Below are 14,808 nucleotides of genomic sequence, written 5' to 3'. Positions count from 1 at the left end.
TGTATGGACGCTCCGCTCCGCCACTGCGTCTTACCAATGGACCGATTGAACTCCAGCGGTTTGAAGGCAGCAAGTTACCTTTGAGGAATTAGCCTTCCTTTCACACTCCATCCCCATTTCAACTCTTGAAAATGTCTATAAATTTGGACAACTGCATTCATAAAATTTTGGCCCCTCCTCGTAGTTGATTACCTATCAAGACCGGGCACACCATATAACACAAAGCATACTTTGTTTTTAAATGGTTTGATTTTGTAAATCTAAATTGTAAATCAAAATTTGGGATAAAGAAATGGACCGGAGTGGGACAATTATAATTACTTAACTTTGAATCTCATTCTAAAATGTCATCAAGTAGCCATTTAGCAGTCTCCTAACTTGATGCAATGGACTTAATATCCTTGGTAACTTCAATATCACCTGTGAACATTTCAACAACACTACTACCTTCCAGTCCATATCTGCTGTTAATGATTGAACTGGTGGAATTTAAAAGGAGCTTACTACACAAGGCTCACTTGTGTATGGGAGACATCAATAATTCTGGTCAGCGTAGTGAGGATCACGAGCGGAGATAAAGAACGTTTTTTTCTTTTAAAGAAAATAGTATCCACGAATAGAATGTAGTCGAAATACTGTTAAGAGGGCTTTTGGGAGTTAAAATTCAAAGTTTAACTATGCCTTCTTTTAAAGGGTGTGAAGACTCGCGCAAAAACAAAAGTCTAATGCCGGTATCTGACCTGGTTTCGAATGAGGTGGAACAGAAGTGTTAGACACCACCATCGACCCCAGAAAATACACACACAGCTTGCTACCGTCGGTAATTAAACACTAGTGTACAGTTAGTACATACAGCTGAGGTCACAGCACAGTTTACAAACGATACAGCCATGAACATCCCAGGTCCATCTAAAGATAACAAGGTGTCACGTTTTTAGAACTGTCTGCATTTTGTAGCGACACGAACAAAACGTCACTTGCAAGCAACATAAAGTTAACTTTTTTTCAGATGGCCGCACGTGGTTTGGGGCGAGTCTTCAATGCCTTTACTAGGAATAAAAGTGGAAAACATGGTAAGATGTTTAATTCTGATATATTTGACTGTGTGATCAGATATAAGGCGAATGGTGGAGTAACGAGGGACAGCGTCCGCTCACGTTTGGTATAGGTAAACAGCACAGCCGAACAACAGTAGAGTTAATTTGTGCAATAAATTTGAGTGCGAACAGTTATCATTCATTAACAGAAATACATTGTTTTCTCTCCAGTAACGATTGGTGAGAGTTACATATAACAAGATACCGTTTGTCTTCTTTCTATAACAATTAACTCTGAACTTATTCATTCTGAGGACGGCGGGAAAGTCATTTACATCAGTATCTCGTTATCAGTGGACTTAAAGTCACAGGCCTTGGCTAATAATACTAGTATTACTTGCCATCTTCTCCTCATTTCATTCTATATTGTACAGGTATTAGAACAATTACCTCTCCTCTTGTAAATAGTGTAGTCTACATAGCTTTGAGATATACTTCACAGTAGTATATATCGTGCTACTTCAACACCCTACCTCTCAAGACTTCAAACGGGGCCAACCCGGGGCCTCCGTTTTTTTAGCATACCATCAAGAGTTCAAGCAATGTACAATTCATAATAACATATACTTTATGACCATTAGTCAATATTATCAACAACAACCAATAAATCCTTAAAATTTCATATAAAGATTTCCAGTTATGCCATCTGATATCAAAAGCATTTTGCTTACATTTAGTTTGATACATAAACTTTTCTTTTAGATAAAAATTCTTTAAATCAATTTCACCATAGCTAAAAGAAGGTTTCTCATTTTTAACCGTACTTTTGCCAACACAAAATTTCAGAACCAGAATGATGTTATTAAACACATAGTTTTTGTAAAAATAATTTCCAAACAGAACAAGCTCTTTACTAACTGCAATATTGATATTCATTTTGATTTGAACCCAGTTTTGAAAATGCCTCCATACTTTCTGGGTGAAGCTGCATTCCCAAAATAAATGAATTAAACTCTCATCTGCCACACCACAAAAAGTGCACAATGGATCATTGGTTTTGCCAATTTTAACCATGAGAGTATTTATCCCTAAAATTCTGTTAAGAAGGAGCTTCACCTCAGTTGTATGAGCACAACCTATACGAATCTACTTCAGAAAGAAGTGAATACATTTATATTGGACCTTATTATTTGTTAATAAAATATTATAAAACCTTTTACACCCTTTTCGATCCATAAGAACAGTTTTTATATGAAAGCCTTGAAATGGGAGTGCAAGAGAATTATTTCTCTGACCTAATAGACTAGAAAGGGATTTCTCTATTGCCTTTTTAATATCATGCAATTGAAGAAAATTTGTTCTGAAATCATATTTTGTATAAATCTCATCAGCAGATAAGAACTCACCCTTAGAGTTTATCAGATCGTTAACATATAATATACCATGTCTTTGCCAATCTTTATACAAAATGTACATATATTACCCACCTTAATTTTTTTTATTATGCCAAATACTGGAACTTAAAACCTGATGAATATTTTGGGGCTTGAGCGAAACGGTGAAATCCTGCCAGGCTGAAAAAAAAAACACTTTTCCAATTTTTTTCCCTCTTTTTTTACTTTCTTTAATAACTCAACCCCAATAAGTACCAGAAGAGATATCAAAATTACAATAAGGAGTATTGACTTTATTTATATAAATTATAAACCCTACTGTCAAATGTTATATTTAAGCAATCTACAAATCCAAGTAATATTAAGTGCCTTATCGAAAGGTTCAAATTGAATCATGCCAGCACCCCCTTTTGTAACGGGAAGCGCCATTTGATTTCTACTGATCCTACCTACTTTACCTCCCCATACAAAGTTTTAAAACTTGGAATTAAACTATTTGATAATTTCTTTACTTGGGGTTGGAAGTGAAAGAACAAGATGGTTAAGTATTGGCAACAAAAGAGATTTAACCACAGCTATATTCTACCTAAAACTGTCAGAAACCTGTTTGACCAGTGGTGAATTTGTTTTGTAATAGCTTGCATAGTTGTAACATAATTTACATTCACAATAACATCCAATTGTGTACACAATGTTGCCCCAAGATAACTGAATATATTATCTTCAACCCAAGATAAGTTATAATTCTTACATAAAACATCCTCGCTACTTTTTTTTTTATCCTATCCAAACAGCACTAGTTTTATCCATTTTAATTTTAAACCAGATATATTATGAAAGTTTTCCAGAAGCTTAAAAGTTTGTGAAAGAAAATTTTCAGTGCCATCTAAAATCATAGTTGTGTCGTCGGCATATTGTAAACTTTATATTCCATATCACCTATGATAATACCCTTAATATCAACACAATTATTAATGGCAATGTTTAAAATCTGAGAACACAGAAGAAAAATATAAGGTGAAAGACCATCCCCTTAGCGGCATCCCGATTTTATATGAAAAAAATCGGGTCATGTGGCCATTGACTAAGATTGAAGATTGTGCATTTTAGTAAAAAACTAAGATCCATCTTTTAAAGCCTTCCCCAAAATTAAACAAATCTAGCGTTTTGAAAATAAATTCATGTGGAACTGAGTCGAATGCTTTTTTTCAAAATCGATTAAGAGTAAGAGACCTGGAATATTATTTAACTCAGTGTAACCCATAATATCGTAAAAACCTGTCTTATATTCTCCCCCAATGTATCTACCTGCCATAAACCCTGACTGATCCGAACTAATCAAATGAGGTAAAACCTGCTTTAACGTGGCTTTTGCCCATTTGGAAGCAATGTAATAAAACCACGTCTTTGTGTGATTGAAAGACAACCAGCATCATAGGATTCATTTTTTTGACCTTAATAAAAACGATGAGAGATCGTTAAAAAACAATTTATAGAATAATTCAACAGTATAACCATCTAAACCAGGACTCTTATTATTACTCTTATTGACTCTTATTATTAACTTTTTGAGGGCACTTAGAAGTTCCTCGTGCTGAATTGGGCCACCAGGACCCTCAGTTTGTTCATCATGTAAACAAGTAAAATGATCAGTTTTTAGAAAGTCTTGTAACATAACATCATGGGTTATTCTTGTATCATACAACTTTTGTAAAAACCATAAGTTTCATCTAAAATGGCCTTGTTGGTAAATTTACAAATATCATCCGATCCAGTAATTGTTTAAATCGTTTCATTTGCACAATTTCTTTTCTCTAAACTCAAGAAATACGAGGAGGGTTTTTCACCAGTTTCTAACTATTTGACCATGGAAGGCTTGGCCCCTCCATCTTTGTTTTACGAACAGATTCAAGCTCTTTATTTTTGTCTTTGAGAATCTCCAGATGATCTGATTTCAATTCGGTCAAAAGGTCAGATTCCCTGCGACTACCTTCCTTTTTCTTAAATGAAGAGTATGCAATTGATTTCCCCCGTATCTCTAATAAAAGAGCGTCGAAAAATATGTTATAACTGATAAGTAAATTCAAAACACGAAGATGGATATCAAAGATTCGCTTTGGATTATAGGGGGTAGCAGCATATTGTTTTATAACCTCGTTTATTGTACCTATAACCATGTTGATATACGGTAATCAATATCCTTCAAAAGTGAATTATTAAGTTTCCAATAACTTTTCCCTATTGGTAAACGCTGCACCCGTTTTTCACACGAGGTCGTCCTCGATGTTGTTATCGTTAATTATCAGAACTGCGTAAACACTCACACACACACATAAATATATATAAATATATAAATATAAATATATATATATATATAAGATATATATATATATATATATATATATATATTTGTATGTATATATTTCAGATCCTCCTGCAAGGAACTCGCGAAGAAGCTTCATTGGCTTATCTATGCCGCAAGCTGCAATCTGACCGAAGTCAGTCTCTTAGATTCATATTTAACGTCCATGATAATGAATTGTCAATTGTCAACAACAATTGTAACTGAACGATTTACATACATCTTGGAGTGACTCGAACTAAACATATATACATATTGTTTGTTTTTCGGGGCCGTTTCGTCAGCTTTACTTTTAATCTGTTTAGAGTCTCACTAGTTTTACATTCGGTACACAAACTTCAGATGGGAATGTATACACGTACACGCTATCATCCTAGCGATCCTGTTTTGTAAGAGAAGTCATAGTACCAAACCAGCAACAGTTGCAAGACCTGTCAATACACTAATTAATATCCAGAATGTATGCATGCCTACGTGAACTGTCCCAAACAACTTAGCCTTCGCAACGGTCAAGCGGCACTAAACAAAAGCGCTTATCAGGAGAGTAAGATGTATCTAGGAGATACCATGTATCGGTATGGCGGGCCATCAGTCTCAAATCATGGGAGATCGACTTATACCGATTTAAATCGACATATACCAGTTTCCTTCGACTTATACCAGTTTCCAGCAGCTGAAATTGACTTCTACCGATTTAAATCGACATATACCAGTTCATTCTAAATATCATCGATTTAAATCGACATATACCAGTTTACTTCGACATATCATCGATTTATTTAACTTATCATCGATTTAAATCAAAATGAAAGAGATTGAAGCAAAACGAGTGGTAACGCGACTAGATGATATGATGTAATCGTTATGTTTGGGAAGTGCCCCCCTGGGAGCCACAGGCACCCGAAAAAGGGCCGTCTCCTGTGTTCGGGAGCCGTTTGGGAAGCCGTTTAACTTGTAAGAGTAATATATAGGTATTATGTATTCATACAAGTTTACTTGTTAAATAATATATAGGCATATGTATCTATATATAATATAAAAGTATTATGTATAAGCATATTTTGTGAAACAACGACAATATATTTCAGTAACTTGAAATCTGAACGAATAGGATTTGTAGAACGCGTACAAAAAGTTGTTACGCAATTAGGCTATTTACATTGACCGAACCTTAGATGTAACGACTTTGGTCTTATACCGAACTATTGAGGATCGGTGGTGCTGAAGGACAGGCCCAAGTTGAACAATTTGCTAGAACGAACAGTCGCATCGATGACAGTTAAGCAGAAACAGTAAATACCGAGAAAAAAAACGCATGATGTGGTGGATGCGATGACCACGCGAGCACAAAATGAGTGACTTAAAGAGCGCACCGTGAGTAAAATAATTTCTTTTCACTGTGTCCAGGCTAGTTGTATTTTATGGATTAGGCTGGAAATGGGAAGACAACATTTTAAAAGAAGCATCTTCTTCTTCTGATCTTCTTCTTCTTCTTCTTCTTCTTCTCTTCTTCTTCTTCTTCTTCTTCTTCTTCTTCTTCTTCTCTTCTTCTTCTTCTTCCTTCTTCTTCTTCTTCTTCTTCTTCTTCTTCTTCTTCTCTTCTTCTTCTTCTTCTTCTTCTTCTTCTTCTCTTCTTCTTCTTCTTCTTCTTCTTCTTCTTCTTCTTCTTCTTCTTCTTCTTCTTCTTCTTCTTCTTCTTCTTCTCTTCTTCTTCTTCTCTTCTTCTTCTTCTTCTTCTTCTTCTTCTTCTTCTTCTTCTTCTTCTTCTCTTCTTCTTCTTCTTCTTCTTCTTCTTCTCTTCTTCTTCTTCTTCTTCTTCTTCTTCTTTCTTCTTCTTCTTCTTCTTCTTCTTCTTCTTCTTCTTCTTCTTCTTCTTCTTCTTCTTCTTCTTCTTCTTCTTCTTCTTCTTCTTCTTCTTCTTCTTCTTCTTCTTCTTCTTCTTCTTCTTCTTCTTCTTCTTCTTCTTCTTCTTCTTCTTCTTCTTCTTCTTCTTCTTCCTTCTTCTCTTCTTCTTCTTCTTTCTTCTTCTTCTTCTTCTTCTTCTTCTCTTCTTCTTCTTCTTCTTCTTCTTCTTCCTTCTTCTTCCTTCTTCTTCTTCTTCCTTCTTCTTCTTCTTCTTCTTCTTCTTCTTCTTCTTCTTCTTCTTCTTCTTTCTTCTTCTTCTTCTCTTCTTCTTCTTCTTCTTCTTCTTCTTCTTCTTCTTCTTCTTCTTCTTCTTCTTCTTCTTCTCTTCTTCTTCTTCTTCTTCTTCTTCTTCTTCTTCTTCTTCTTCTTCTTCTTCTTCTTCTTCTTCTTCTTCTTCTCTTCTTCTTCTTCTTCTTCTTCTTCTTCTTCGTCTTCTTCTTCTCTTCTCTTCTTCTTCTTCTTCTTCTTCTTCTTCTTCTTCTTCTTCTTCTTCTTCTTCTTCTTCTTCTTCTTCTTCTTCTTCTTCTTCTTCTTCTTCTTCTTCTTCTTCTTCTTCTTCTTCTTCTTCTTCTTCTTCTTCTTCTTCTTCTTCTTCTTCTTCTTCTTCTTCTTCTTCTTCTTCTTCTTCTTCTTCTTCTTCTTCTTCTTCTTCTTCGCTAGTTACTGCTAGTGAGGAACCTAATGTTATTATATAGAAAGTATTTGAAAAATGGCCTACGTGACAATCAGTATTTGAGAAATTAGGTCGGGTTACCGTGTCAGAATGTTATGATACACGATTGTTCTGGTATATTCCTTATGATGACGCGCTGGTCTCGGGTTAACGTCGGTTTACGTGAAATCGCGTGTAAGCCGTGCACGCATCTTCGTGGATTCTCTGGAATGTTCGCGAGATATGCAAAGGACTTTCCAAGAATAGAGAAACTGGGTCAAGTGTATCGAGAAAGATCTAGATGATTCTTGACCTGGCGAATCGTATAAAAACCCGCCCAGATCGGAGAGTTTCTCAGTTTCTGAACGAATACAAGCGACGACACATATTATACCATTCTACTATATATCGTCAGTGCTCAACTGCCAGTAGTTTCTGAAGGATTGAGATATAGATACAAGATTGATTCCACGCTTCCATTCAGAAGTTTGAAGAGGACTTTGCTGTGAAAGTACAGTTTTCCAGTATTTATTTCGGAGAAGGTGAAGAATTTCTGTCTCCGTTGAGGAAGTTCGTTACGCCAGGAGTTGGTGGCTATAAAGCTGATTTTGGACTGACTCTGGTAATATTTAGTCGGCGAGAAGTTCGACTTGTGCTTCACTCTATTGTGGCTGGAAGTCCGTCTTCTATTTTGGAGCATCGCCGGAAAGAAGGTGACTGCTGTTTCTGGGATCGCGAGAAACTTCGTCGAGGACCAGTGAATTTCGCGGTACAACGGACCGAGAATCGTCGTCATCGAGGTCGGGCCGCTGAGGGATATCGCCGTTGGAAGAGGACCCAGCGTGTTTTAAAGTGTATCCTATCTTGTTAAGTTTGTGAGTAATTTTCTATATATTTGTAATTACCACTTGTTGTTGTTGTTTCGAAATCCATTGTTCAATATAGTTTACGTTTCATTTAAAATCTCTAGACTCGTCAATTTGTCTGTGTTCCTTACGGAAACGAACCCAGGCTTGTGTCTCGTTAAAATTAATTATCGAGACCTCTCTCGCATTCCAACGTAACAACAGTAAATGACATCCTTATATTTTGCCATTTTTGTTGGTAGGGCTGCAATTTTTGTTACAAGAGAAAACGCTTGTGGACAGGTGCTTTCAAACATATCAAACTGCTTTCTTAAATGAACTTTCATAACTTCCTTGTTATTTTCTTTCCCAATTTTCACTACTTAGATTAATCTAGAAGCTTTTTCCCCAACCAACTGCAGTGAAAATAAAGGCAGGATTCTGCAGAATGTACATCTCGATCTAAAGGTAGCATGATCTTATAGACATGTGCTTGATATTACCGAAAAACAGTTGGGAAATGGGGGAGGGGAGGGTGGTGACAGGCATTAAAGATTTAAGTAGTCAGTTTTGAACGGGATACAAGGAATCTCCACCAGTAAAACATCGAGGCATGTATATGGGGGGGGGGGGGGCAAGCTACCAGACAAAAAGGAGGCAGCAGTATTACGGCCGAAAGGTCCCCATAAATAGGCATCAATAGAGTGATGGATGGGAGGGGGGGTGGGGGGAGAAAATGTGGTAGAGAAGTGTAAGCTAGGGTAATACAAGGAAGAATGGAAAACTTTCATACATCTATAGAGTATTCTATAGCAGAAGTGAGTACAGGGGCCAAAATTTTATAAACAGTACTCGTTGAAAGCAAAATAGCAATTAAAACCGCACATCGGGCAGGCTGACTATGGGATAATATACATTGTATTTTATCCATCATATCCACCTGCCTGACGAGAGTGGCTGAAGAGGCTATACCTGATGGCTTCACAGGAAAATATAAAGGCTACATCTATAGTTACTGAGAGAGGTAATTTTCAAGATTGATAGTAGATTAGTCTAGAAAATCAATTGGTGCCATAACTTTCTGGAAAGAGGATCATTATTAATTTTGACACCAACACTGTGGGGCAGTCTGGAATGTGTGGTGAGGCCATCAGTCTTTACTTCAATTAGCATATACATACTGTATCTGGTAGAGTTTTCACAGCTGTATGTGAACAAGAAATAAAGGCACAAACAGGTAGTTGGATTTAACAGAGTATATTATATCTTCACTTGGCTGGATATCTGCTACTGAATACAAATGGTGAAAGTTGCATCTTATACACTCTTTTACCATGGATTACAAGGGGATTGGACAGGATGTTACTATGTCCACATGTTTACTTTACTACATAAACAGTGGTTAAGCTACTGAGACAATGACCACACATCCTGCTGAAGATTACATAATCCATAATATTAGGTGCACAAATAGGTGTAAGGTTTTTGTTGTAATCAGTAAAAAATATATTGGAATTGTACAGGCACAAGTTGTCAGGTAAAACCTGACCCATGTATCCACACCAATTGAGGTGTACTCAGCTGTCCCCTTAGTTGGGCATCCAAAGACTTGACTGACAACTGTGCATTATGCCATGACTATTGACCGAAATGGAGTGATTGGAATGCCTCTATCTAAATGGTATGTTTTTATGAACTATTATTATGTTATTCTTCATATCTTTACTATTCTGCAGATTATGTATGGGAACTTCTTGACTGCTTGCAACACTTCTACAGAAGTGGAACTCTGGGAGAGGAGTGTCCTGTTCCTGTCAGAAAAGAGCCCCCACCACTTGCAAGCTCCTATGTTCATCCGAACAATGAGGATGCCATAAAACAACACCGGAGCAGATTTCAAAAGCTTTGCTGAAGTACTGTAGTTAAAGGCCTCCCAATTTCTAATTTTGTTTCATTGTAGTGGGGAGCAATCGACTCTGTAAATCGTCTGTTCACATGATGTTTTGGCACAGCTGCAGAGCAGTGTTAATTAACAGGTCGCTACCAGCCTTTAGGGAAGTTGCTAAAGTCTTACATTAAAGTTTTACTTACATCTGGTTTCCATTGTAACTAAATGATAACATTATATTTAAACAAAAGTTCCAATGACAAGTATTCCTCTCTAGAGAGCTTAGACTTCATAAATATAAATTTCATGCTGACTTAATATTTGTATGCAACTTTGGTGTTTCAAACATGTTGCCAATTTTTGTTTTTCTCGAAAAGAATTGACAGAAATTTGCTGTTTGTTCCCCGCATGGGATAAAATGTGATTTTTTTATCCCATTTATGATCAAGTAACCTTGATATTCCATTGATTAATGAACAATTTCAGATTGATTCTCATTACACTTTTATTAAAATGAAAGCCTAAGCTCTCCAGATCCCATTGACATAGTGGTTTAGGGTACTTTATTCAAACTATTCTTCTATTTTAACCTAGTATATTTGAGATTTCAATCATCCAGATTTTGTTGGCAGGCTACTAGAAGTGACAGCTTTGCTTACAAGAGAGAATACATACAAAAAATTAACTTGAGTTTTTATTATTTATTACTGTTATGTACTTCCCAAACTTGAAAATGAAAAATTTCAACCAAGATTGTAGTTAATACCATGAACCAGAAAAATGTAAGCTGGAATTCCCAAATGTTCACCATTCAGCCACAAAACAGACAGGACTGAACCCTGTTTCTATAAACTTTGCAGAAATGATACTATGACTTGGCATAAACAGTCCACATTCTCACAGTCTTGATAATTTAAATCCTTCATTCTGTTCAGATGGTAAAGCCTCTCTAATCCTCCTTACTGCATAGGATGGGAGAACAACACAAATCTCCTTCCCTAAAAACTGCTAGCTCATCCGTGCAAGTTGTCTGTGTGCTGTGTGTCTGTATTTCCTGTAAAATAATCATATGAAAACCAGCTATAAGATGAAGACACACAAAAGCTTGGTAGCCATCTGGGGACGTCAATTTTAAAATAAATTTCCATATGATTTCCAGAATTTGCTTGGCCCCTAAATCTGCCTCCCCTAAGGTAAGCCTAGCTATGCCATTTATAAAAACTGATCATTGTATCTCGGAGACTAAAAATTGTGAATGGATCGTGCACAAGCATGGTGGACATTTTTTGTGTGGCATTTGGTTCCATGTCTCAGTGTAAATGAAGTCCTACAATGTCAGTCAGCATGATAAGGGTTAATCTCAAGGGCATTACACCAGTTTTTAGACAAAATGACCTACTCAGAAGCAGGTTTTGAACATGGTGCACAAATTTTCTTGATCAAATCTATATCTTAATGTTATAGATATAGTTTCACAACGAAACAAAAATAAACTATGAATACACCCTCTGTATTGTTACAGCTTTCAACAGCAGGTCAGAGCAATGAATAAAGGTATACAACAAAAATAATGTATTTTATACTTACTCTTGGATCCTATTCTTGTGCATGTCCACCATACTGTTGACGGTACACGTAGTAGGCTGTCTGAAGAAACAATGGGTTCAGGCACAGAGCTTCAAAACCTGGGTGTAAGGTGATGCATGCAGCACCTTCTTCATCCATCACAGTCCATACTTTATCTATTTCGCTGCAGCATCTACACTCCCTTAAGCTTGCTGTAGGCATCACAGCACACTGGCCACAATGACACCTGTAAACAATACAAACCAGTTCAAATAATAAAGAGCCAATTCAATGACTTCATACCGACCTCAATTATTGGGGCATACTGTACAAACATGTCAAAATAGAAAAGGGGCACCTCTGAAGGGCAATCTACCGTTGAAGCTCCTTACAAGTAACATCACTAGCAAGGAGGGGGTAGCCTCTTCTTGGAAGTCTTGCCTCTGTTGGGACAATGCTGCAAAGGAAAATAAAACAGGCCGATGTTGCCTCGTTTCCAACTCTTTCCCACTTCTGAATCCATTCCCTAGATTGAGAAAATCTGGTTATGAAATTAGCTCAAGCGGAAATGACGAAAAGCTGGTGTGAGGTGCCACCTTCTCCCTCCCCCACCCTTTCCCTGATTTGTGGTAACTTCACTTATTTGCCACTACAACTGTTAGGAAATTAATAATAGACCACCTCTGAATTTGCTGTGCACTCTTCCAATTGGCTCATTCAATCTACTAACCAAATGAAATATGTCTGTGTGACATGTTCCTGGGGCATGTGCTGCCACAACTTTTAAGGAAAATAGTAACTTCCTTAACTTAACTCGACCGCACTTTCATGTTAATTTTGCTGCCCCATCAACAAATTGGCTAGCTAAGAGTATGAGCAAAGTTAGGAAACATTTATCGGTTCTAGGCCTAACTAGTGACACAACTATCCTATATATACAGTATAGTACGCTAGGCGTAACGTTACCATTGTGTTCCGTCAAGACGATCAATTTCGACATCGCTGTCCGATCCCGCTTCCTCTTCACTGGTCTCCGGTTCGAACATGTAGGGAAAAACTTCCCCACGATCGTCCACCATGTCCTCCATTTCCCTTACTTCTTCGCTATTGTTATCTGAATACTGTGTGTCAATGCCACCGGCAGCCATTTCGCGATATGTATAAGCTATGCTGTGCTGTGTATATGCGCGTACTACAGTGCGTGTATAGAAACTGTATGTGGTAGCAATAAGCAGTTCCATGCGACGATATCATGCACTTTCGACTTGGTATACAAATGACGTCATTTGTTTTCGGCTTTCCCTAAACGAGTCAATCTAGCCGATTTTTGCGGAGTTTATGTTGCTTGATAGGAAGAAAATGCAAGGAATTTATGAAAAAAAGAAGTCATTAGATGTTTGGTTCGATGTCTTATGTATCACTTTGTGATTTTTCATCTTAATCCAAATCTTAACTTTCTTGTAACAGACTGCTGAAAAAGGTAATATTTTCGAGAAGTTTGAGATTTCTACATACCCAATGCACTGCGCAGAACATATACAGTTTGCACTCTTCTGCGCTCCCCCCGTGACGTCACTGAATCTATTACGTAATAGTCCTTTGGAGGCGGAAAAAAATCGCGGTGTTGGGTTTTTCTTAATGTAAGAATTGTTAAGTTTAATATTATGTAAAGTCAAGTCTACGTGTCGCTTGACCTTTAATATTTTAATAATATTTACATAAGTTAGGCTAGGCTTGGGCATAATTGCAGCAATAAATTCCCCAGGTATTTCGCGTAAATCGATGGCACTTCCCTTCATAAGCACTGTTAACCTATTTTACTAACGGCATTATATAGACAGGGTGCTGCCATTCAAGCTGAAAATCATAAAAATATTTTGTCAATTTCCATCCAACCAATCCGTAATGCCTAACGTACTGTAGTGTAACGTGACGTTGGTTTTATCCTACCACGGCCAAAATGTTGCACATCTGGAGTTGTACGGAGCCTGGGTTTAACATTGGAATTGTAATTAACTTATAAATATAAATATGAAACTACGGTTCGTACCATCTTTTGTGCAAGAATAATCAAATCTTCGTTCGATGGATATGCTCAATCAACTAATTCACGGTCAGAATAGCGAGTAACACTTCTCGGGTAGCGATTTGCGATTCCGACTGCAGCCATTTTGTTCAAGATTTGTTTACAAGAAGAGCTCTGACCATAATCACTATGAGTAAATGCCATGTAACAAATGTTTCATTTTTAGCTCAGCTGAAAGCTTTCAGTGGAGCTATAGCGATCGTGCGATTTTGCCGAAATTCTTTTTGATGAAATATAGGCCACGTACAGATCACATGCACTGGTTATGATTTTTTTTCAACTTTTAGAACTCATGATCAGAGTGCATTTTGGTGTGAGTTGTAAAAAAATGTCTTCCCGTAAGTTTTAAAAAAAAAAAAATCTACACATAAGAGGACTATACCTGGCAGATTTGTAATTGAACTTTTCAACAGGAAATATACGGCTCGGATATCTAACATTTCTCTGTGGTGCGTCGATTGTAAACAAGTTGCAGGTCGTTCTATTATTGTGTGCGTGCAATGTTCGTGAGCAATTTTGTTTCAGCATAATTCTCCAGGTCATGTTTTATTTTTTATTATTATTATTAACCTTTAAAAGGGTGACTCGGTTAGCCGAAGCTAATCTTCCCCGAGGCCCTAAAATACAGTCATTATAAAAAGAATAATATTATAAAACAATAAACAGAGAGTAAGACTATTAAACATACATATATACAACAGTAAATCACAAAACTGTAAAAATGGGTATACAACATATAAGCGTAATGAGATGATTAAGACTTCATTGACTAAACGTTTAAAAATAGGTAAAGATTTGGCATGCTTGCATTCAGCTGGCAAACTATTCCATTCTTTGGCAGCTATGAAGGAAAATCTACGCTTTTGATATTCCGTTTTACCATCTTTCAGGTATAAGTTACTTTGGGTCGTGGATCTCAAATTGTGATTATGAATTTCGTGTGTAAAGTTGAATAACTGGGTTAGATAATTTGGGGAGAGGCCATTCATGGTCTTGTACATCATGATCAATCGTCGTATAGGTATTTGCGTATCGACAGGGTGCCACTTTAGCATTTTAAATAATTCTGTCGA

At 36.8% G+C, this 14,808-nt stretch overlaps 1 protein-coding gene across 1 annotated transcript in view; it reads right to left on the bottom strand.

The window, feature by feature from the left end:
• LOC139985093 (F-box only protein 9-like) overlaps positions 1 to 13,835 on the bottom strand; it is a 256,710-nt gene extending 242,875 nt beyond the window's left edge. The window contains exon 1 of the mRNA XM_071999290.1: positions 13,700 to 13,835. Coding sequence (XP_071855391.1) covers positions 13,700 to 13,702 — 3 coding nt within the window. The 5' untranslated portion in view covers positions 13,703 to 13,835. The remainder of the gene's footprint in view (positions 1 to 13,699) is intronic.
• Positions 13,836 to 14,808: the final 973 nt, after the last annotated feature.

Source organism: Apostichopus japonicus, chromosome 17 (assembly GCF_037975245.1).
Source record: "Apostichopus japonicus isolate 1M-3 chromosome 17, ASM3797524v1, whole genome shotgun sequence".
In the NCBI taxonomy this organism is placed as follows: Eukaryota; Metazoa; Echinodermata; class Holothuroidea; order Aspidochirotida; family Stichopodidae; genus Apostichopus; species Apostichopus japonicus.
Note: the sequence above shows the minus strand (reverse complement) of the source record. Positions and strands in the feature narration are given on the sequence as shown.